Source organism: Marmota flaviventris, chromosome 9 (assembly GCF_047511675.1).
Source record: "Marmota flaviventris isolate mMarFla1 chromosome 9, mMarFla1.hap1, whole genome shotgun sequence".
Classification (NCBI taxonomy): Eukaryota; Metazoa; Chordata; class Mammalia; order Rodentia; family Sciuridae; genus Marmota; species Marmota flaviventris.
Window position 1 is genome coordinate 76,119,555 of NC_092506.1, and position 26,388 is coordinate 76,145,942.

Consider the following 26,388-nt stretch of genomic DNA (forward strand, 5'->3'; position numbering starts at 1 on the left):
CCTGATTTCTTAACCTATCAATTGGGCATTCAATAGTGTATTATAGTGTCTCCAGATAATACAGTAGCTTCTATTTTTAATTTTATCATTAATTTCTAATTTTATTCCATTATGATCTGATAAAATTCAAGATATTATCTCCATTTTTTTGTATTTGTTAAGAGTTGCTTTTTGGCCTATTATATGTCCTATTTTAGAGAAAGATCTGTAAGCTTCTGAGAAGAAAGTTTATTCAATCATTGATGGATGAAATGGTCTATGTACATCTGTTTAGTCTAAATTATTAATTGTATTTTTTAGTCCCATAATTTTTTTATTTAGTTTTTGTTTGGAAGATCTATCAAGTGGTGAGAGAGCCATGTTAAAGTCAGCCAGTATTATTGTGTTATTACCTATCTAATTCTTGAAATTGTGGAGGGTTGTTTAATGTTTTTAGAGCATAAATATTTAAGATTGTTATGTCTTGTTGCTGTATACTTCCCTTAAACAGTATAAAATCGCCTTCTTTTTCCCTTTTAATTTATTTAGCAATAAGTCCACTTTATCTGTCATGAGGATAGAAGAACCCCTGCTTGTTTATGAGATCCAAGTGAATGATAAGCTTCCCCCCATCCTTTTACCTTCAATCTGAGGATGTCTTTGCATATAAGGTCAATCTTTGTATTTAAGGTGAGTCTCTTGGAAACAGCATATAGTTGGCTCTTGTTTTTTTAATCCAATTTGCCAGTCTATGTCTTTTGATTCATGAGTTTAAGCCATTTACATTCAATGTTATTATTGAGAAATGATTCTTATTTCCTGTTATTTTGAATTGTTTCTGGTTTTGAATTTGAAATAGCATCTTTTTTGATTGAATATTTTTCCCATGTAGTTCCTCCATTTGCTGGTTTTCATTTTTATTTTTCATAAAATATTTTGTTGAGAATGTTTTGTTGTAAAATATTTTTAGTTGTGAATCTTTTAACTTTTGTTTATCATGAGAGGCTTCATTTCATCATCAAGTCTGATGCTTAATTTTGCAAGGTATGGTATCAGTTGGCATCCATTTTCTTTCAGAGCTTGGTATATATTATTTCAAGTCCTCCTAGCTTTAAGGGTCTGAGAAATTAGCTGTGATATGGATTGGTTTCCCTCTAAATGTAATCATTGAATATTTTCATAATAATGTGCCTTGGTGTAGGTCTGTTGCAATTTTGTATATTTGGGGTCCTATATTACCTCCAATATTTGATTTTCCACTTCATTCTTAAGGTTTGGGAAATGGTCTGATATTATTTCATTGAAAAGATTGTGCATTTCTTTGGTTTGTAAACTCTGAGCCTTTGTGTCTCCTGATAAATCTTAAGTTTGGTTTTTCATGTTATCCCACATTTCTTAGAAGTTTTGTTCATGCTTTTCTATCATCTTTTGTCCATCATCAACTTTACTTTCTAGATTATATATTTTATCTTCATTGCCTGAAACTCGTCTTCCAAGTGGTCTAGTCTGCTGGTGATGCCTTCCAATGAATCTTTAATTCAGTTTTTTGATTCCTTCATTTCATGGATTTCTGCTATTGTTTTTTTTCCCCAAAATCTCTATCGCTTTATTAATGTATCTTTTGCTTCATGTATTTTCTCCCTTCCATCATCTTTACCTCACAGATCAATTTAATATGAACATTTTAAAACTCCTTCTCTATCATTTCATCTACTGTGGTATCAATGAATTCTGTTATTGGCTTTTATTGGTTTCTTTTTCCCTTGATTATTCATGTTGTTTTTGTGTTTACTCATTTTACAGTGTGTTTTTGAGGCAGTAGAGTTTCTACCCTGTGGAAATACAGTGTCTGAAGTTTTCTAGTGTCTCACAGTTTAGAGGGGAGACAGGTTAAAAACAACAACCAATGCAATTTATTTACAGCATCAAACCAGATAGTTCCTGCTTTGATATCTACTTGTTGATTGTCACAATAAACAGAGATCATATGATCAATGATTGTGCACAGGAAAAACAATAAGTTTATGTATGGATTTACAATGTTAAGTTGTGATTGTGGATAGAAAAAAAAAGTGACGTAGAATGTGATGTTTATGAGGGAAGAAGAGAGAAAATATAAGTAAAAAATAAAGGAAGAGTCAATAAAATGTTGGCTATTAGAACAGAAGAGAGAAAAAGAATCAAGGGAAAAAGACATGTGAGAGAAAAAAGTGTATAGAGTAAAAAATAATAAATTAAGAATAAAAATGAAAATAAAAGTGAAAGAGTACAAGAACAAAACTGATATACTGTAATCAAATATCTTAGTTCTCAAAATACGGACTTATGAGAAATAACTTATTTAATAAAATGCTAGGAAGAGAAAACACAGGTTTGTATATGTATAAGTGTTCATGAACATTCAAATCATAATTGAACAGAATAGAAAAATAAAAAATAAGAACATAAAATACAAAATTTAAAAAAAAAATTAATTAAATTAAAAAGAGGATCTTAATGAAATGTTAGAGAATTATTTCCATTAGAGTTCCAAAGATTCTTGTTTTGCTTTCTAAGGTGCATTAGGTGGGGTTAATGGAGTGTGATGGGAGATCCCATAAGCAAGACTCCTGGAGGTGTGATTTAGGCTTGGGTAAACCTGAAGATTTTAAATCAGTGCACCTCCCAGTCCAGGCAGATGTTGAACCCCACTGGGAGGCTGTCCCTCAGGAAAAACTCCTGGATCTCACTCCTGTGGTAGAGGGGCCAATTCTTGTTCCCCTCAGATATTCATGAACTTCATGTTTTTAGGAATCTCAAATTCAGACTTAACTATCAATTATTCCCCTGTTCTTTCAAATTCTGTGTCTGGTATGAGTCACCCATGAGGGGAGACTTTCCCAGTTGAATTTTCAACCAGCCAATCTTGAAGTGGCCATTCTGTAGGGGCAGAAAAGAAGCAGGTGTGTTTCCTGGACAGGTTGTCTTCTATGTAAATCCCTCTCCACTTTTGATTTTCTCCTGGACTCTTAGACACACACTATACTGTGCGTTGTGAGTTTGCCAAACCTGGCTTTTGGGGTAGGCACAGTTTTCAGGATTCAGATCCCAGGAGCTATTCCTCTGTACTGGAGCTGTAAATTGGTTCCTTCCTCTGATTTACGTGGTAGCTGAGAGAGATTTGGTTTCTTTTTGTTTCCCATAAAATATTGTTGTGCAAGACACATTTCAGGTTAGTCAGGGAATGTCTTGATCTCTGATCTCTCCATATCCATAGGTACCCCAGGTCTCCTAAAATTGGGGGTTCCTTTAATTGATGTATTGCTCTACTAGTTTAGTGCAGGGGTGATTGCACCTGCCAGTGCCACCACCAGTAGGAGCAGTGATGGGGATTTCTTCTTTATTTTGTTATATCCAACCTCCTGAGTTCCTGATCTGCTTTGAATGTCCTGAGTTAATTCCCAGAAAAGTTTCTCTCTCTCACCTTGCTGAGAAATGGTGTGTCTGAATTCTTGCTTTTACTCCACAGAGGTAGTAAGAAAATGACCTTCTCTAACACATCATTTAAATCAGTGCACCTCCCAGGCCAGGCAGATGTTGAACCCCACTGGGAGGCTGTCCCTCAGGAAAAACTCCTCTAAACAGAGTTAAGAGTCTCCTCTATACCGGTTTGGTATCTAGGAACCCAATACTGGTAATGACACTTTTATCTATGTGGACTAGAGGAGATAGTAGACTACATTGTGGAGAAATATGAAGAACTGTCAATCTAAAGAAATCAAACTCAAGGAAATTATGAGGACAAAGTGTATATTAATCATTTTTTTTCTAAGCAGCTTCTGAAGATACTAAAAAATAGACTTGGGAGAACAGATGCAAAAAAGCCCTTAGAAAGCTCTGTGGAGAGGTTCTAAGTTATTTTTCAAGGGAGCCTTGGAACTAGAGCAGTTGAACTGTGTGTGCAACTAGATGGAAAGAGTTACAAAAGGTCACATGTGGTAACAAGTAATACAGAACAAGACTCCCAGGGACAAGAAGCCCTGTGTTAATCTCTTTTTGGCTCTGAAAGGACTAAGCCTCCTGGAGGAGATCATGTGATAACTTCCTGATCCCAGCCAGAGGCAGCATTTCCATGGAAACTTTTCTTCTCTTTTTCTGCTCCCACACACTGCTCCATCCACCTGCAAAGGCAGCCTTGAGACTCAGGAGAGTCATATGGAGGAGCCTTGACATTTTTTCTGAATAATGAGACAAACTCCAGCAAGAGAAGAATGCAGAATAAACTGACATTCCAATGGTGCTAGAAAAGCATGGCTTTTCCTAGAAACCTCAGCCAAGGTCCAGATACAGAAGATTTCTTCAAATGTTCACTTTCACTTGGTTCTTTGTGTTTAGAGGACTACCCAGCTTCACTGTGAAGCTAGATAAAGAAGAAAGACTCAGAGAGGGAATGTGATTGGACAACTCTCATCTTGTCAATCTTCAACTTGAAGAAGTTCTCACCTGATTTCAAACCACTTAGTCAGTCTTCAAGACTTCCATGATCTCATTCCAGGTTTAATTATCTATCATATAAGGCACCTGTCTGAATCTAATGCTCCAACTCAGCAGATGAAATGCAGCTCCTACCTCTAAGTCTCCCTTGCTCAGGTATTGTCTCTATTCTCCTTCATCACTCCAACTTATACCCACCCTTTGAGGTTGTACTCATGGGTGCTCCCTTAATAACACTTGAATACCATGTAACATTGTCCAGGATCCTCAGTGCACAAAAGTATCCCTTTTATTAAAAATTTGATGGACTTATTATCTATACTGCTTAACTTAAAACTAACAAATGTAGCTAAAATGTTATTTTTGACATACATTTCAATTTCTAAATTCACTGTACAGAGAAGTAACTCCAAGAAAAATTGAGATGATCAAAACAATGTGGAATGAATATATTATTCCTTATTCATTCACTCACTGAATTGAGAATTTCTTTGCAAGAATCACACTACAATAAAAATTTCAAATAAATTCCTGACATCCAGAATTTATGGTTAAGACAAAGTGGCTACAGTATTACACACACACACACAGAGGTGGGAGCAATTTATAAAAGTTTTATTAGAAATGTTCACACAATGAACTATCAGACTGAACTATCCTTAATAATTGTTAGAAAATGCATCAATAATCAGGGAAAAGTATCAAACAGGCTTTTTCTTTCTGATACTTGGTACAAAATAAATAAGCTAAAATACATCATATGTAAGAAATAATCTGTGGTCCCTGAAGAAAGTCTCTCTCTGGTAGTTCCTTTATGGTCTCTAAGGAGATCAGGCTTGTGCCTGACATCCAGAACACTGACTGACTTAATAGGAAAAACTCTATTCTTGACAGAGCTCCTCACTTGCCAATACAAATCACCATTAATTTCATAACCAATGAACTGGGTTTGCTTAGATAAGGCATTATTACTATTAACCATTATTATCATAGTAACCACCAGCATTAAACTATTACGGAAAAAAATAGTATTTCTTGCTTTAACATAGGCCAATCCCACTGTGGGATATGTGCCAACTCAAAAAAAAAAAAAAAAGTCAATCATGTGCTTTTCAGAAGATGAAAGCTTAAGATAAAAGCTGACAGTACGCAATTTGGAGGTGGGAGGGGAGTTATATAGGTCTTAGCCAAAACATGTGATAGTCACTATAAGGGTAGTTGGAAAAAGAAGTCTGTGGCTCCAGTTAACCTGCTTAAGCAGATCTGTAAGCACTAGAACAATGCTACTGGCTATTTTGTGCTGCCTGCTGTGGGGTTTCCAGATCTCTGCAGGCCATTTCCCTCGAGCCTGTGCCTCCTCTGAGAGCCTGATGCAGAAGGAATGTTGCCCACCATGGAGTGGTGATGGAAGTCCCTGTGGCCAACTTTCAGGCAGAGGCTCCTGTCAGGACATTCTTCTGTCTAATGCACCACGGGGGCCTCAATTCCCCTTCACGGGTGTGGATGACCGGGAATCTTGGCCTTCTGTCTTTTACAATAGGACTTGCCAATGCTCTGGCAATTTCATGGGATTCAACTGTGGAAATTGCAGGTTTGGATTTGGGGGACCAAATTGCACAGAAAAGCGACTCTTGGTGAGAAGAAACATCTTTGATTTGAGTATCCCAGAGAAGGATAGATTTCTTGCCTACCTCACGTTAGCAAAGAATACTATTAGCAAAGACTATGTCATCCCCACAGGCACCTATGGTCAAATGAATAATGGATCAACACCCATGTTTAATGATGTCAACATTTATGACCTCTTTGTCTGGATGCATTACTATGTGTCAAGGGACACACTGCTTGGAGGATCTGAAATCTGGAGAGACATTGATTTTGCCCATGAAGCACCAGGTTTTCTGCCTTGGCATAGACTTTTCTTGTTATTATGGGAACAAGATATCCGGGAGCTGACAGGGGATGAGAACTTCACTGTTCCATACTGGGACTGGCGAGATGCAGAAAACTGTGATATTTGCACTGATGAGTACATGGGCGGGCGTCACCCTGCAAACCCTAACCTACTCAGCCCAGGATCCTTCTTCTCCTCTTGGCAGGTAAAATGTGCTAGACATACAATATAAGAGAAGAAATGAACTTTAGCCATAAATTCTTCAGGGGATCTTCATCCTATCTTCCCAAACTAATGTAGAAAATGTCCCCTGTTAGGAGCTATCAATGTGCCTTGTATTTTCCCATTAGAGAATAATCACAGTCATAATTAAGTAGATATTTATGTGATTTTTTTTATTCAATATTTATATCCTCTACTACATTTCTAAACTACAATGAACAAAAAGTACTTAATTCATCATTTTATTTCCCAGAACCTAGGATGTACCTGACATACCACAATGACTAAAAAAATACTTAGGAAGGAAGGAAGGAGACAAAATTACTTAGGCTAGTGATTCTGAATAACAGCATTATTAATCATAATAAATTCATATGGTGAGCAAATTAAAAATACCTTGCCTTGATCCAGACTCATTGATCAGAATCTTCATGGAAGGGTCCTGGGATGGCATGGTTTGCTAAATGTGTAGGTGATTATTATTGTAAGAAAGTTTGACTAATACTGATTGGATTTTTTTATTTATAGGGAAGCTCAACTAGGTAAATTAGGGAAACTATTAATATTCATTGAGCATTTAGCATGTATAAAGTTCTGTTGACACTGTTTTTATGTATTGGCTCATTTGATACTTAATATCACAATGTCCCCCTTTCAAAGGTATAAAGTTATAATGTAATTTGTTTTAAAACACACAGCTGGTAAATAGCAAGGATAATATTTGTTCTTGGATAGTCTGGATATGTGATCTCTCTATATATGATTTACAAGGGATGACTACTATTTTGTCTTGAAGCAAAGGATTGTTCCACTCTCACATTTTCATAAAACAGCAAAATAAATTAATTTTTTTCCTAAGAACTTGCAGACTTCAGTTGCAGCATAAGATTGCAATTTTAAAATTAAATTCCATTTCTCTGTTTGATTTTCTTTTCTTTTTTTTTCATTCTGGATTAGAGACAAAGGTAAGCAAAGAAATAACTGCTTAATTATCATTTAAAATATGTATAGGTGGAAGTAATGATTTTCTGCCTGACTTTCAAAAATTCCTAATGCAGCACTTCTGGCCAGCAATATTTTATGGAATTAATGTTTGAGTTAGATAAGAAGAATCTTGCATTCACTGTTCTGATATGTGAATAGGTTTTTCCCATGATGCACTTGAAATGGAATCTATTGGAGGCCCCTGAAAAATGGCCACTAATTTCTAGCTATTTACTAAAATTAATGAGTATATTTGTATAGGAAGGACTGGAGAAATATGCATAAGAACAATTTCAGCAAATCATCAGACCTTCTAACTTAACCCACTAAGTCCCAAGTTTTCAATTCTGAGACTATTTCAAGAAATTCATACAAATGCAATAAAATAGATTGGAAATCATAATCTAGAGCTAATGTGTTATTAGTATTATATTCTTATTACTAATTATATTATATATTATTTTATTAAAATATATGTGTTTTTATACCTGACCTTTTATTTTGACCTTTTATTTGCAATAGAAGAAAACATCAGGTGCAGTCTCACATCTGGGACCATGGGATAAAATGGGTTTATCTATAGAATACAACACTTTTATCTCACCTTCTATTTTACTGCTTAAATTGCTGTCAAGCTTGAATGTGGCATTTTCTGTCATTTTTGCTTTCCTTAACTGTGTAGCTTCATTTGACTTAGAAAGGCTGAAAGATTGTCTAAATATCAGAAAAGAAAGAAAGAAAAAAACCTACAACATACACACTGAAACTTGGTGGAGAGATATAAACTGATATTTAGGTGCATGAGGTGAACACCACTGGAAAGTACCCAGAATTATATTTGAGTTTGCTTTCCTAAATCATTTACTGATTATTAATTGAATTATTTCTCTTTTCTCTTTATGATTATGGTCAATTTTATTACTTTCTAGAGAAAACTGGTCAGAGTGAAATGGTTACAATATTGATTTCAGTCTTGTTCTATGAATAAAGTGCTGTATAGAAATAGGCTTTTCAGATAAAATGAGGAAGCAGAGTGAACCATGTCCATTGAAGAAAAACAAGCACATAGCAGTTTAAATAAGAGAGGCTAAACCAATGAACATTTGCTGTTCAGTCACTGTGTGTGGTGTCAGGGACAATGTTGCAGAAGTGACAAACACAACTTGTGATGTCTGTCCATTTAATCACAAAACCTCTCTGGTTAAAGAGTCCTTCAACAATTAGGATCAGGTCTTTTTTTTTTTTATATATTGATTTATTTCTGTAGTTCTCAGTATCAAAATCACCTAGGAAACTTAAATTTTTAAGAATAGTTGCATGAACTTCACTCATCTAACTTCTTGCCAGAAATTCAGATTGCTGTGAAATTGGAATCTTTGCTTTTAAAACCTCTTCATGTGATTCTAATGTGCAGCCAACACTAAGAACAAGTGATTTAATTAATATGGAGATTGTCTGGGTATCTCTTTGTTTTCACTTTATAAAAACACAGTTCTGTAATAAACACACCATTAATTTGAATGCTTCTTCTTAAATTAAACACTCAAATTAAGAACTAAACTATTTTGTGTAAGATGAGATCAAGCTAAATGAGTTCCTGAATACCTTCTGAATTAGCTAGGCTGACAGATACTCTGATACAAAGCCTCTGGTTTGGGGTTGGGCTTTAGATATCTTCTTACTTGACACACAAATAGAGCATTCAGAGATGTGATTGCATTTATTAACTCTGAGCTGAGGACTTCTCAGTGGTCTCTAATATAGTGCCCATATTTTATAAAAGATAGAAAGGCCTAAAATGGTGGGATGATTTGTCCAAGGTCACACATCTAGGAACAACAACAACAACAAAGAGACTGACTCCTTTGTTATTTGAGTCAGCTATAATTTTGTTCTTTAGGCTCAGAGAGGATTGAATCAACCATGATTATGTTAATGTATAATTTGACATATTGTCCCCTTGGGCTCCTTTAAAATTCTTGTGCATCCCACAACATGGGAAAGCAGTTCTTTTTGTTTATATTGTAATGAAAATCTGCTATTATACCTTTACTGATGGACCTCCTTTACTCAAATAGCATTGTACCCTACCCTTTATGCCATCATTACACTTTGTAGAGATTTATGCCATTGCACTTATATCTCTTCAGTATATGTAACGTTTTTCAAGCCTGTCTGTGCCTACCAGACTGTCAGACTTTCTGGAGTAGAGACCATTTACAAATGAATAGTTTTGTATCCAGAGAGCTTGGGATAGTAAATTGTACATGCAATGGACTCTATAAATGCATACTGAATTGAATATAATTTAAAGACAAAGAAATGTTAGCGCCAACGCCAACAAATTTTTTTAAAAAAATAAATTCTGCATGGATAGATTTTGTAGGACTTTAAACTGTTCTTTTTAATGCAGTATCCTCAATGCTGAGAAAATATCAATGCCAATAAGCAGCCACACAAAGTCAGGAGTAAGACATTTTGTGTAGGTCTCTCTAGTCTTTTATGTAAGTATATATGTGTACTTGCAACAAAAGGGAAAACACAATAAGGAAGATCACATCTGAGTGTCATTTAAATAAAATTGGTAGTATTTATCTGGCAGAGCTACTATGAAATAATACCATAAATTGAAACATCAGGTAACAAATGTTACTTTTCTTAGATAGTTTATATTCATAATTCTTGTAAATGTTTGTTTAATATCAGAAGCTTTTTGTGTAGAAGCATATTTGTCATCAGTTAGAATAATACATTATTTTTGGAAAAAGAGGGCTTCTCAGTAACATTTAACTACTAAATATCTATATTCACACAATTGGATCCAATATTATGGAACCAATAAATTAGCAATAAAAAGAAAATGTATACCAGCAATAATCAGTATGAGAATTAAAATAAAGAAAAACAACATTTCCTGGATGATAGACATGAGTGAATAGTGGTCAGGGAATTCACTCATCAGGTGAAAGGCGCATCACATGGAAGCAAACAGTGGGGAGAAAAAAAAGTCACATTTCAGCAGAGAGTCATGGGTTTTAGGTAACCATGACAACAGCACAGTGAAATAACAGCTTCTCTTTTTTCTTTATGAAAAAGATTCTGTGGAATGTCATATGGTTTACATTTTTTTTTCAGATAAACCTTTAATGCCATAACAGAATCTTTGCTCCTGAAAATCTTTTAATAGCTGAGAGTTTATTGCTATTTCTTGAAATTTAAAACATTATCTAGATCTACCTTCCTCATAAAATGTTTTTTTCTGCCCCTCTTTTTTTATTTTGAATTGGTAGACTTGATCCCCCACCCCAGCATATGCTATAAATCACTTGTATTAAAGGGAACAGAGAAAATAACAAAATCCTTGTCAGAAAATCTGGGATTCAATTCAAACTCTGCCATTTGCCAGATAATATTAGACAAGTTATTTACAAAATGTGACCTTTTATTTGCAATAGAAGAAAACATAAGGTGCAGTTATCACATATGTTTTCTGTATTGTTAAGAGGACTAAATGGAAGGGAAAGCAATAGTACAGAGAGAAGACTTTTGAGCTAGATAAACATGAGCTCAAATAGATATTTGCAACTTACTTAGCTGGTTATAAAACAATTTGCTTATTATTCTGAAATATTTTTTCTCTAAAATTAGAAAAATATAGCTTAATATAACATTACTATAAGGTAAGTCATGAAATCTATGTAAAATAGTTTTAGTAAATGATATATTGTGTTCCATGTGTGCAAAACATTGTGATATATTTTTAAATGGTATATCCAAGTTAGTTATTTAATAATGGGTATTCAAACAATGTTAAAAACCCAGAGGTAAAAATGATTTGGTGACCTTATCAATGGTCTTATATTAAATAAAAATTTTAATAGTTATAATTATTAAAAGTATGCAATTGTCACTACACTATGTGCTTTACATATGTTATAGATTATTTGATCTTTAATAAAAAGTTGTCATGATCCCTATTTAAGATTAAAAAAACTTGATAGAAGATCTAAATAATTTGTTTGAGCTTATGCATTTAATAGAGTCAATACTGGAAACCATTACTTTCTGACTATAGTTGCAGGATCCTAATCATGATGCTGACAATTTCATCTCCTCTGTCTCTTCTTATGTATCAAATATAAAGACAATGATTTGAAATTAAATTTGAAAATTATTTCTGGAACCAGGGTAGATTTCCTCCTTGCTACTAATACCTCCACTCCTCAGAAAGCTTAGTCACTTAACAATTGGCATTTTAGCAAAAATAGTTCCATTCAACCTCTCCAATTTAACTGAGTTTGCTGTATGAATCTTTTAGGCAGAATAATCTTTTGGAAAATATCCTGAGGTTTATTGCTCAAAGAGAAATGATAATGATGTGCTTGCTGTGCTATCTAGTTAATCAACATCATGAAGACATCGAACACCTTACATTCAGTGCAAAGTTATATTAGTTGTATTCAACTATTCCTAAATTATTAGCAGCAGAAATAAATGTAGTGGATATGGTGCTCTGGCTCTGACCCTAAATCTATGACAGTTGACAAGTCAGTCAACCATTCTCGTTTCTATTTATATATGGGTAAAAAGAATTCTGAATGATAAAAAGCATGAGAAAAACTGGAAACTGACATTTAATGAAGCAGGAACTATTGGCTGAATATTTCCTTTTCATATATCTTATCAAAGTACGATTGAGGAAATTAAGACAGCTAAAAACCATGTTCATTGCCACAATACTGTAAATAACTGAGCCGTACTAAATCCTGCATCTACCTAAATCTGGAGCCAAATTATTTTACTAAACACAGTGCTTCAATTCATAAATTACATCTTTGTGGCCAAAATTAAAAGTAGATTCTCTAAAATCTCTCATCTGACAGACTAGCAGTCATCCCTGGACTATTCATTGAATTCCTCATGTTGATGTTTTAATTTGCTTTTACAGTCTCATAGATTGCAAATTCACTGGGGCAAGAGACCTTCAGGATTGTCTTCATTATTTTCAAGTATGATGCAGTTGACCAGGAAGACTTTAAATTTTAATTTAAAAATATTATTCCGTGCATGTTGCCTGTTGTGCATAAGATTATTAATCATGACACAGAGCTGTAAATCCTATTAACCTATTGTAGTCTTTCATACTCAGGCTGTTTCCTTAACAATAAATAGGAACAAAATCATAGAAATACATAGTGGTGTATTTATGTGAATGTAAGCTTTAAAGTGTATTGAGAGATGGTCCTCATGGCCTGGGATGGGTTGGTTTGGAAGTATTTTCTAAGGCAAAGGTAAGTGCCAAAATGGGACCAGGAAAAATAGGTGTTCCATACATGCTAGTTGTTGGGGATTCACTGGCTCATTCATTGATTTTGTTCATTCATCCAACAAATATTTATTTATCCTCTATAGAATGCTGTACACAATTCTACATTCTATAAAGAAAGGAGTGAACGGCAACACAAAAATTTTAAAACCTGTCCTTAGAAAGATTACCTTTATGCAAAGGAGGTGATAATTATTGTTTATCAAGCGAAACTAAAATGAATAAAGCTTCAGTATCATCTACCTACGGACCATGTGCTTCCTATGGATGTATGCCTCTGTTGTGAGCCACCAAGGATGGCAGGGTAGATTTTACTGCACTTCATCTTTCACTTAGAATTTTTATTTCATTATTGGTTAATCATTCTATTTCACTGAATCCAAGACACTGATGATTTTAAGATGAAGCAGTACTTGATGTGATACTAAGAAAAATATAAATCTGACAAATTTTGCTATGATGTTTTAATTACTTAGAATTTTTATTTTGTGCTTGTTGAATGAGCTCTTTTGTTTTATTTGGTGGTGCATTTTTATTATAGTATATCTTTTGCCTACATATAAAGGAAACTATAGATTGAGTATCCCTTATCTAAAATGCTTGAGACCAGTGCTTCAAACTCAAGATTTTTTATTTTGAATTATTTTCACGTACATAATGAAATGTCTTGAAAATGAGGCCTGAATCTAAGCACTAAATCAATTTGTTTCACACACCTTCTACAATAGGCTGAATGTAATTTTATACAATATGCTCATCACATTTCTGTTTTGACTCATTCTATAATGTAAATAACTTGATAAATTCCTAAAACTCCTTTACATTCTGAGCCAGATCTTTTTGAATTACTTTTTTAGTCAAAGTTTGTTTTTACAAATTCTTTCCCTTGATCCTAAAGAACAGGTAAGATATGAGACACATGGCAAGGAACAGGCATCCTTATCCACAAGCAGAGTCTGGAACAGAGAAATACAAGCATTATCCAGGGAAGAGTGGGCAGTCTGGCTTTAGTAGCAGAAGCACACAGGATGTAAACAAACGGAAAGTGATTTCCAGATTCAAGATGTGTTTTGGAGGAAAAACTGATAATATTGGCTAATGGATTAATGTGAAAGACAAAGGAGAAAAACATACAAAATACAATTCGCTGGTTTCCGGCTGGCCTGTGATGATTCAGAGGTTTCTGGCTCAAACTACAGGATGGCTGGTGTGAAAGGAAGCACAGAAAGAACAGGTTGTTTTATTTTAAGTGTTATATTTGATATGCATGTAATATAACATTAAAATATTAATATTTCAGAAAAGAATATATACATTTAGAACTCAAAGGAGTTGTCAATCACTAGAGATGGGAATTGAAGAATCCTTATCAACGTAGTTATCATTGTAAACAAAGAAACTGGTTGATACAGCTGAAAGAGCAGAAGCACAAAAACAGAAAAGAACATGGTACTGGCCTAAGCTCTGGACCAGGGATAGCTTTACAGGATAAAACTGGTGCACTTGCACGATGACCTAGGCTCAGAAGTGAAGTCCACATTTGAAGCTTAATCTGTGACTGGAATCCTGAAGTTCTTAATAATTTCATCCTTGAGTTTGTGTTTTAAGTGAAATCAAAAGGACAAGGAGCCACCATGATCTGGGATGTCAGCCACCTATAATTCTACTCTGTATCTTCTCAATCTTCTTGTCACAGCTTCTTTGCCTTCTTAGAATGAGCCTTGGCCACTACTGCATCCCCTGGAAACAGCCCCAGCTGGTCTCCCCATCCCCAACATCTGCTTAGGGCCACGGGTGGGTAGAGAAAGGGTCATATTCCACTGTCACTCTCCTTTCCTGGCAAGCTCTTGTGCAATCAAAAGGAGGGCTGGGGTTGGGTGTGAGGCCCATAGTGTGTTGGTACAGGGTAAAGTGGAGATTTACCCTGCCCACAGTGGCAGTACCATAGTGTGTCATACAGGCAACTTGTTAACAAAGGGGCCTCCCACTCAGTGCTATCCACCATATTGTGTACCTTCCAATTCTCATGTTAACTCCCTAGCCCCCATGTACTTGTATTTTGAGATAAGGCTTTAGTGGGAATAATTTGTCAAATGTAGGAAAGACTTGACATGATTTTAGGACTTTGACTGTAATTCTGGTTGGAATTCATTATTTTAATTCATGCCCAGAAAGCACCTAATTTTACTTTTAGTTGTCACAGTCATAATTCAAAGATTAGACCAATATTTTCATGTTAGAACCTCAGGAATTATTGTCAGTGTGGAGTCTGCTTCCCATGGGTACTCTTGTCATTATTTGGTTTAGTTTTCCTTCCTGATTTTCTTTCTTTTCTCCCAACAAATGTGAAAGTTAATCTTGCAAAACACTTCCTATAATCAATTCCACAAGTTTCATTTTGTACTTTTAAACCTTGACTACTAAGTTCACATGCAGATTTCTGGGACCCATCTGTTCCAAAAATTCTTGCACTCTTTGCCATGGAGTGTCTAAGACACAGACAAAATCATATCTGACTAACATGGCTTTCTTCATACAGTCACATTTATGTACATTAGGTTAGAAAATCCATCCATACGAAGGAAGGACCCAATTCATATAGAAAGCAGACAACCCTGTTCTGCCACAAATTAAATCATTTATTCCAGGGTTTGCTATTTAATACGTGCTGATTTAATATCAGTTACTATTATTTTGAACAAATACTTCCTACACAAGAATAGCTGAAGAATATGGTTTATATTTGAAAAGGCAATGTATAAAACTAATTCTCCCTTCCTTTGCTAGTTTGACCAGAGTATAAAATATTTGTGTTACATAATAGGTATCTCAAATCTTAGTCAACCACAAACTAGGTAGAAGAGTAAAAGTACACTAAAGATGGAGTTGAAAAACTTGGGTTACAGTGGTAATTCTGCCATTTAACTTAGAAAATGTCACTTAGCTGACCCTCAGATTCCTTATTTGTTATGGTGAAAAGTATTTCCATGTGATTTAAATAAAATAATTCTTGTTCTATAGTTTCTTTACATTTTTCATATAAAAAATGTGAAGAATTATCAATTTTAAGATGATAATTTTCCAAAAAAATGTTACATTAGTTCTGGCTAAATTAAAGAATCAGGGAAATTGCTATACATAAAAAAAGCTACCCAAAATTGTTATTCTGTACATCAAAAACTAGACATTAACAATTCAAAAAATTATGACAAAAAAGCATAAAGTAGAATTATGCCCAGTTCTTGACATTCTGAATGTAATATGCATTGATACTAACAAAGCACTTTTTAGTTGTTTACTAGTGTCCATACCATGCACTGTGGCCTTCTAGACAGAAAGGTAACTGCCTTTATTGTTATCAGCCCATCTCAGGACCTCATACACTACTTAGCTCATGATAAATATTTAACAAATATTCATTGAATTAGCTTTCTTTTCAAATACTTATATGACGTGGTTATTTCACCAAAATTTTATAGATGAACCCTAGGAAATGTAAAATATTAAATTTAAGATATTTTTACAGTGGTAGATGCAAGACTAGAGACCTACTCTGGATTTTAAAGTCCATGGTCCTTTCTGAACACTTCAGTAAACTGCTTCCTTTAACAATTTATTTTAAAATATTGATCTGATGGTTAGAAATCCGAAAATGGTAATCAGGATTTTGAAGCTTCTTCCCTTTTCCCCTTGACTCAGAGGTGATGGTAATTCCTTCAATATAAAATGTTTTGTACAGATTATCTGTAGCCGCTTAGAGGAGTACAACAGCCGACAGACTTTATGCAATGGAACCCCTGAGGGACCTTTACTTCGTAATCCCGGCAACCATGACAAAACCAGGACCCCGAGGCTCCCCTCCTCAGATGATGTGGAATTTTGCCTGAGACTGACCCAGTATGAATCTGACTCCATGGATAAAGCTGCTAATTTCAGCTTTAGAAATACACTGGAAGGTAAGAACTTTATTTTCTCTCACTTTTATCGTTTTTCCTCACTCTTATCCAAAACCCTGCACTCAGAGGTGCTTGAGAATTCCGAATTTGCCACACCTGTGTTGACAATGAAGCTAGCTCACCATATCCAGCACACTAATGATGCCTCAGCAAAGTGTATGAATATACATACCCTGGGAACAGACAGAGACAATAGGCGGCCTAATGGTGAAGAAAATCAGGGTACTTCAACAACAGAGTACTGGTGCAAAACAAAATAGTTCCACTTTAGAACTTTTTATATTATAGAAATATAGATATAAGAGTGTCGACATATTTTCTTAAGTTTTAATGCTTTCTTCCTCTGGTTTGAAATATTCTAGACAATGGGTTATTTGAGGTAAGTTCATTCTCATAACTATAATAAAGACATGATCTTTATTTCATGGAAAGCCCAAATCCACTGTCCCTTAAACTTTCTGTGCCTCCTCAGAGATTCCTTCTTATTGCATTTTATAATTCCTACTTACTTCTGCATATTTCTCAAAGTTGATTACACCTTCCCTCCAATATCAGTTTATTCTTTTATAAGCAGAGGTGGATCAGTCACAAACCTGACCCATTCACCTTAACTTGCATTAGGGAAATGAACCCAACAACAATAACAACAAACAAACAACAAAACACTCCAGTTATGGATTTAACAGAAGGAAACATATGGGGCTAACATGGCAGAACATACAAGTCAAAATCTGATATTAGAGGCTACCTCTTATAAGTTCTTTGTCATCTTCCCTGGTAGACAAATCTTCCTCTCTTACATGTTTCTTTTTTATTTTGTTGTTATCATTCCATGCCTTAGGCAAGTTCTGCAGAGCAGTTTACTATCTCCTTCTTTTTCCTGTTTCTGAAATAACTCAAACAAGGAGAGCCCCATTCTAAAGAGAAATTCTGGTTCTGGCAGTTAAAAGGTACTCCTACAGTACTTTAAGTGATTGCTATGTGCAAGGAACTGTGCCACGTACTTTGTATAATATTTTCTCACCTAATTCTTACAATTTTCCTCTGACAAAGATCACTATTATTTTTATTCTCAGTTGATAAAGCAAACAGGATCAGAGATATTAACTCATTTGGCTAACACTGGTCACTGATTGAATAGCAGAGTTAAATATTAAATTAAATTGGTCAAATGCCAAAATTCAAGTTCTTTCGATTGCATTCTGATGACCCAGACTAAATTGAAAGAGAGCAATGTCAATTTGGTTTTTCAGTATAGCTTAAGAAGACACTTCTTAGTGCCAGGGAATCTCAGAATCTATAAGCTGAGACAAAGAACACAATTTGGCAGTCACTATCTGGGAGGATTGCCTGTCCCATTGTACTTTGCAGAGATCAAAGATAGTTCTCCAATTTGCTGGCATTAATGTTTTTACAAAACAAAAATCTACCTTTAAGAAAGTTGAAGTAACTTTGTTAAGTTTTTCACACAGATTTTCCAACATAAGTGACAAAGCCTGCACTTTTTATTAAGGAACATGGATTCATCACAGAATAAGGCAGAGAATCTCACTTCTTGAAGACCCTAAGTCAAAAGTAGTTTAGGGTGTACCAGCTCAGCCAGTGTTTTCCAAATGAGATTCTAACATATTCCAGTGAGCAGGGAACAAAGATTTATAGCAAATAATTTAAAATTATTAATAAAGTATGTTGTAAATTATTTTTACTTTTTTTCCAATAGTTTATTCTTGTTCACATACACTCTATAGTGCTTACTTGAAAACTAGAGAAAAGGTACACCACAAAACATCATCTGCACATAGCAGATATTAATAAATATATGATGACTGAATACATAAATTACAAAAATAATAGCTAGAGTCCTTCAAATCACATCTATCCAACCATCTATCTTATTGATAACTATTGTATGAAGTGTGCGTAATGGTGGGAAAACGTTGAAAACCATTGATCTGAGCTATGCACCAGTACTTTTCCAGGCCAGGAACTAATATTTTTTCTTTAAAAATGCATTCACAAATACCATTAAACTTACAGAAAATTTGCAAATATAAAAGAGGTGTAAAAAATGCACATACACCCTTTACCCAGATTTATTTACTGTTTACATTTGATCCTATTTGCTCCTCTCTTTCTCCCAGTCTGAACTATTTGAGGATACAACTATAGATCATATGTTTTCAACTGATAAAAATTTCAGCTTGTTTTTCCTGAAAATAAAAATATTCTATTATACACCACAGAGACAAAAATATTCTATTATACACCACAAGATAATTTTCATCTTCTGTACGTTTTACATTGATATAACATTCTAATTTAATCTACTATTTATATTCAAGTTTTTAATACACCTAGTAATACCCTCTATAGCATTTTTTCCTTTACATAATTGGGTTCAGTGTTGTGTCAGGTAGCATTTAGGTAGTCTTCTTTAATCTGAAATAATTATATAGGCTTTTTGGTGTGTATCTTTATTAAATTGATATTTTTCATTTTAGTATTTCTGGTAGTTTCTCATGACTGGATTCAGGGAAAGCATTATTAGCCAGAATTCTATATGGGCAATTTTGTGTCTTACTCAGAGGGCATCACATCTGGAAGCAAAAGGTAGCCATCTTTATCACATTAGTGATACTAATTTTGATTACCTGTTCTGGTTTGTGACATGGTCCAATTTTCCCATTATGTAATTGCTTTTTCTTTCAAACTAATCAACTATCCCATGGATAAAATTTTTAAGACTTTGTAAATATCCTACCTCTCATCACACTTTTCTCTTACAGCTGGTATTTATCAATTATTTAAATTCATAACTTTCCAACTTCAGCACTCCTTTGACAGTTATTAACCAAAATTCAAGATTCTGCTGTTATTAAGTGTCATTCATTCATTCATTCATTTACTCTGTTATGGAGTGAAAGCTTATGTTTAACAAAGAGTTGAGAATTTTTCTGAAGCACCAGCCATTGGCTTCTGATCATTGGTCCTTGTTTTGTTTTTTTAAGCTATATGCCACTCAAAATTGAATTTATCTCCATATAACACCCCCTCTAATAAACTGCCATTTTGATTGTCCAGGAGTCTTCTTCCAGCTGTCTTTCATGCTTTCCATGTCAGTGTGGCTGCTAAACACTTCACTGAGAAGTACTTTACCAACTCATGCACTGGGATTTCCCCAAAAGCAATCTCAACAGTAATATGAAAGTTGTGATATTTTGAATAAATTTTAAGATGAACAGGATGTATATTTTCCAAGAAAGTCCAGCTGGATAGTCACAAAGAGATCTCAAAAAAAACGGCATAATTTTCAGACTCCCTGCCTGAGAAATGAAGTTTTATAATTGATACAAAAATGGTCACACAGATTTAAAAATAAGTTCATTTGAAACTAGCTATGAGCCAAACTGCCAAGGAAGCTGTTTAAGTGGAGTAATGCATTCTAGTAACTGGAAGGCTCCCTTCTTCTTCACTAATCCTGAGGGAATCAGAAAGCTGAGTATTTGGAGGCAGACTGGCACAGAAAAGAAGCAGGCGGTTTTGAGAAGGATTTCATCCACACCAGGAAAATCTTTTTGAGCACTATTACCTTGGCAGGTGAATCAGTATTCTGATTAGGCAACAATCCTGATCATAACAATAACACTGTTCCAGTACTTTCTCAATTCTCACTATTATCTTATTTAATCCCTAATGATTAATTAATTCTATGATATTTTAGTGTTAAGTGGTTAAGTAAAGAACCACTCTCAGCAAAGTGATTATTCCAGTGAGCTCAGGAGACAGTCTGTGTCCTTCCTTTATGAGCTGACTCTATTTACTTTACTTGAAAGGTAACTTTTCCTTCTTTCTCAAGTTCTCTGAGTAAATAGGATCCTTCCTATCACATATAAAGAATTCAAACAAGAATCAAGTGTATCACTTAACAACTACGTTTCCTTTGAATATAGTTCTTTCTTCAAAAGGGAACATTAGCTTTTTTAAAATCCTGAAACAAAACTCATCTGCTACAGTATGGATAAAGATTGGATATGTATGTGTATTTTAAGCTATCCGGGGCAAAAACTGCTCTTAGGGAAGACTTAATATTTATGTAAGAGGATCACCTGAACCAAAAGGTAGTAACAATCTGCTAGAAATGGATGGCTTTAATACTAGGGAATCTTCTAAAATTTTTGAAGACAAATTTCTTTAGAAGTAGTGACATTGTTGAGACATTTGCATGGAAACTCAATGGTGTATTTCCTTCAGAAAGAACTTGAAGTAGTTTGTTATGGTTTAAATGTGGTGTCCCCCAAAAGAACATATGTATGATAATGCAAAAAGATTCAGAGGAGTAATGATTGGATTGTGAGAGTCTTAACCCAATAATTGAATAAATCCCCTGGTATGGATTAACTGAGTGGTAACTGAAGTGGTAGGGTGTGGCTGGAGGAGGTAGGGAGTTAGAGTGTGGCTTAGGGGTGTATATTTGTATCTGGCCAGTGGAGTCTCTCTCTGGGCTGTCTGATTATGATGTGAGCTGCTTCCCTCTATCACACTCTCCTGCTATGATGTCCTGACTCACCTGGAGCCCCCAAGGAATAGAGTTAGCCTTTTTTGGACTAAGACCTTGAAAACCAATTGTGAGCCCTCAAGTAAACTTTTCCTCCTTTAAAATTGTTCTGGTCAGATCCTTTAGTCACAGGAGCAAAAACACTTACTAAAACAGTTTGTGAATATCATTGTTTGACACTCAGCTCCTGCCTGCTAGGGATGTGGAAATAGTGTTCGCCTGGATGGAATGGGGTGGTTGAGCCAAGAAAAATAGAAAGGTGAAAAAAAAAAAAAAAAAAAAAAAAAAAAAACAGAACACAGAAAGTAGTTGCAAAAGGAAGGACAGGATGGGCAAACTGACCAGATGGAGCTTCTGACAAAATGGAGCCCACGCCTGCTTCCTGGGAGACATCAAAGAGATTCTATAGAATGCTCTTTTCCAAAAAAGGTTAAAGGTGGGCTATTCAGGTCCTAATGGCTATGTCCATCTCTGGTGCTACTATGAGGAACTTTCCCAGCAGAGCAGAGGGGAAGGTCATGTGCACTGGGTGGTCTGTCCCCGCTGAAGAGCCATGGGAAGTTCCCAGCTCCAAGCCTATCCCTTCCTGGCTTCCATGCAGAGAAAAGTTCCTCATGGACCATCTCTTATCCTATTTCAAGGATGGCATCCTGCACTCAGTAAATTTTTAGTAGTAAACTCATAAACAATAATGGAAAAACCTGGGCTCCCTCTGTAAAAATATGGAGTACTAGTCCATATATATTTGGACACATTCAAATGACCCTTCAGTCTTATATAAATAACAATTTTAAAAATATTTTCAAAAAGTAGTAAGTAGAATGGCAGCACCTTATAACTTTGCAAATAAAAGACATTTTAATTTTTACCTCTGCTTCTACACTTAATATATGATGATGTATTGTTAGGCTGGAAAACTTAGAGAAAAAGAAGACTCAACTATATAATTGTCATAGGGAGAAATTTTTAAAAATATATTTTCAGATAATTGTGCATCTTCTTTTTTTCCACACTAAAACTTCACAAGTGGGGATTTCTTAAAAGTTTAACTGCACTGTCAAATGTGAAATCATATCTGAACTTTTGATACTTGATACATTGAATTCCATGGATCTGTTTTGCATCTTGAGTGGATATTTTATTCATGAATGATCTTATAACATTATGCATGGTTAATTTGCAAAATATTGAATTATGCAGGTACATCAAATGTTGAAATGTCACATACATCAATATCAGAAACATTGTTAGTACTAAGACTGTCACACAGTGATGGAATCAAATTTTAATAAATTCTAATGTTTGCTTGAAAGGTAAAAAATTATCATTGGCAAAAATAGCATCATTTTTAAATGAAAAACTTATTTTGTTTAATTTCAAGAAACTCTCTATTAAATGTCCATGTCTGAGTAACTCACATATATGTCAATTGAACATATTTTTTAAAGTTAAAATTAGAGAAAATTAAATAAAAGGTACATGGGATCACTTTCTATAATTTCTTATAAGCACATATGAGTCTGAAATTATCTCAAAATAAAAAGTTTAATTAAAAAACAAGTTACAATCAAACCTTTTTATGGTGGTGTTTGAAATTTACATTTAAACATACAGATATGATGAAAAATCACAATATGAACAATCTTATTTTTTCTAAGTTAAAGAGAATGAAAAATTACCATGCCAGACAATAAACTAATTGCTCAACAACTAGCATATTATTTACTTGAACATATAGATTGTTTATAGAGAACTGCTTTAAAATATACATCATAGTTCTAGTAACAACAGACTTTCCAAATCCCTAATTTAAAAAATACCTCCAAAGCACATTTATTTATCTTTATAACCATTCTTCTTCAATCTTCTAGTTTTGTGTTTACTTATACACCAGTCTTAGCAATTGCTTCTTATTTTTGTGTGTTGTTTTAATGAAGGAATGAGATTCCATATCAATTCATAAAGCTTATTTATATTATGGTAAGTAAGAACCACAATTTTATATTATGATAATGGCCAAGTAGATGGCTAGTTTTGCTTAGTAGTTAAAAATGATCCTTGCTCCTGTTTTTAGGTTCTCATGTTGAGCTTAAACCTTTGGTATGGAGAAAAAATAATGCAAATAGCTACATGTCATGGGCTTTAGAAATCCCTTGTAAATAGTCTCAATGGTCAATTGAAATACAAACTGTACTATCCTTCAAAGAAATCAGTATAAATGTAATGAAAAGTTGATCCTTGGACTGATCTATTTGACAAATGGATGTACCTGTTTAGATCTTAAAAACTCACCAAAACATAAGGTCTGAGATGTCATCCAATATAGAAAGCTATTTCAGTTTAATTAACTCAAAGTACTTAGTTATTTTTTTAAATATTTATTTTTTGTAGTTGTAGTTGGACACAATAATTTTATTTTATTTATTTATATGTGGTGCTGGGATCAAACCCAGGGCCTTGCACGTACGAGGCAAGCACTCTACTGCTGAGCCATAAACCCAGCCTTCCAGTTAATTTGACCAGAGACCCTATTCCTGCCATCACTTTGTGTCTTTAATTTCTCAACTACTCTTTGAAAATCTCATAGTTTATAAATTTCAAGAAACTTACTTGGAAAAATCTGGACAAAATAAAATTGTCAAGTCTAACAAATGTAAAGGTTAATTCTAGTTTCCACACTTTGGGATCAATTTCATGCCAATTACTATTATTTTTTCTTTTCTTCTTTACACCAAAGTTTAAAAGAATCAAGATGAATATTTATTTTAGGCAGAATTTTCAGTAGATGTTTGTGTTAAAATTTTAGCTGAATCCAAAGGAAAATACATGAAATGGACACAACACATCAGCGCCAATATGTGTTAAGATACCATCTTCTGATGATAAAAGTCACCCAGCTCTTAAAATTATCACCATCATCAAGGTCACTGCATTGTAGAACTCCAGGAACACCATTCAAGGTTTATTTCATTAATACTCTAGAGAATTAAATTGTTGCCAGGTTCAGCTTTATGGTCAGATATACCTGAAGAGTAGTAGGTAAGCAGAATAAGAAGACTTGCTTGTGTATATGCCAAAATCAACTGTGGCTCATATTTTTTTCTAAGATTCATGGGTCACTTTCCAGTTTCATGGAATTTTAGTGAATTAGCCTATTATCTACTAATCAGGGCTTACTTGAAAATGTTATAAGAAAGAAAATTCAAACAGTGTGTATTTTTTAAAGAATAGAAGTTGACTTTACACTTATGAAACAATGAGAAGGAAGATCATCCAGGGCTAGTGGTACAACTCTTGCATCCTCAACTCACAGCTTCCAGATCTCTGTCTTCATCCTAACATTTTCAACAGAATCAGCAAAAGACTGCCAAGCGGAAAAAGGAGTGCATTCCCATTCTTTCATAAAGACATGATTTAGAAGTATGTCTCATCATTTCTGTTCTACCAAGTGGTCAAGCAGATATGGTACATTTAGCCTTAAGGAAACCAAAAAAATGCAATCTCTATAGAGTGGCCATGCACTCAGAAACATTTAGGATACATATTAGGAAAAAGAGAAGAAATCATATTGATGAAAATCATATTAATGAAAAAAGTAGCAGTCTCTGCTGAAATTCCTTTCCCAGTTTTTATAAAATATATAAAATAAAATCACACTTTTACTGCATCTGTCTACTAAACTTTATTTTTTAAAAATGAACTCTGTATTAGTAAATGAAGTGTCAAAATCCTTTATTCCAAATCTTTCAAATTATTACACTTACAAGCATTTGTTGTCTCATTTAGGAAAGTAGAAAGCATTAAACTAAGTAGTGCTACAAGCTGTAACAAACTCTAAAACCTTAGTAGACTAACCCAATAAAAATTGATTTCTTGTTCAGTCAAAATCCAAAGGCCAATTTAGATGTTCTGATGGTGAATGACCTTCCACATGGCCATGTTATAATTCTTCAATTCCCTGATGGATCTTCTGCAGCTTCCTGTGAGACAGGAGATTGGAATGTATGAAGAATTGCACAGGAGAAATACATGGACCAAACCTGGAAGTACCTTCTTAACCTTCTGCCCATACTCCTTTGACCACAATTCATTCACAGCCCACCTCTAAATGCAAGGTTGTTCTTCCTAGAGATAGGGGAAACAGGTTTTGTGAAGTATTTTATTGATGTTTGCTGGGTCTTTCTCTTTGAGCCTCTTCATTATTTTTGATTGTTTGCTTTGTTTCCATTATACAGGAATTGCTAGGGCCATTTAGTTTTGGCCTGGGCTGGACTACCTCATTTACATTGAAATCTCAATTCTTGACTCTGAAAAAAATAATTTATTTCCCTCTCTCATAATTTCTTTCTTTCTGCAGTATTCTTCCATGTTACCCTGTTTTCCATCAAGTGGGAAAAGGCCATGCAGTTCTAATTTCCCTAGTCATTTTATAATACTCTTTTTTTAAAGATAGCTCCCCAAAAATGTATTCCATGTTTTAACAATAAATAATTGTTTTTGTTGTTGAAAAAATCATGTATCTCTCCCCCCCATGACATATGCTCTCATCTCCTCCATGCTGAATAACACCATACTTGGGTTTATTAATTATCCCATCAGGAGACTGTTGAGAGAATAACCTATAGCATAGAAATGTGAGGGCCAGACTCAGAGCTATGGTTCATACTACTTAGTTAAAAGCATAACATTTAGAACATTATGGGGATATTTTAAAAACTATTAGCTTAACTGATTTGACAGTTTTGTTAGCAACAGGGATTGCATGTTTTAGAAAAAGAAATATGTATTTCATATTTATGAATTAAAAAATATTTATAGAGCATGCACTGTGTATAGGCACTTTGGAACACAGTAAGAGTACATTCAATATGATACAGATCCTGACCTCTTGGAATTTTCAGTCTAGTTAAGAACCAGATCATGAATAAGAAATTATAATCCAAAGGGAATTCATATTAAAAAGAGGCACATATAATTTTTTTTTAGATAAAGGGACCTA

The 26,388-nt window shown here is 34.3% G+C and overlaps 1 protein-coding gene across 1 annotated transcript in view; it reads left to right on the forward strand.

The window, feature by feature from the left end:
* The first annotated feature begins 5,732 nt into the window (after nucleotides 1-5,732).
* Nucleotides 5,733-26,388, forward strand: part of Tyr (tyrosinase) — a 97,906-nt gene continuing 77,250 nt past the window's right edge. Inside the window, exons 1-2 of the mRNA XM_027942710.3 lie at nucleotides 5,733-6,551; nucleotides 16,618-16,834. Coding sequence (XP_027798511.1) covers nucleotides 5,733-6,551; nucleotides 16,618-16,834 — 1,036 coding nt within the window. The remainder of the gene's footprint in view (nucleotides 6,552-16,617; nucleotides 16,835-26,388) is intronic.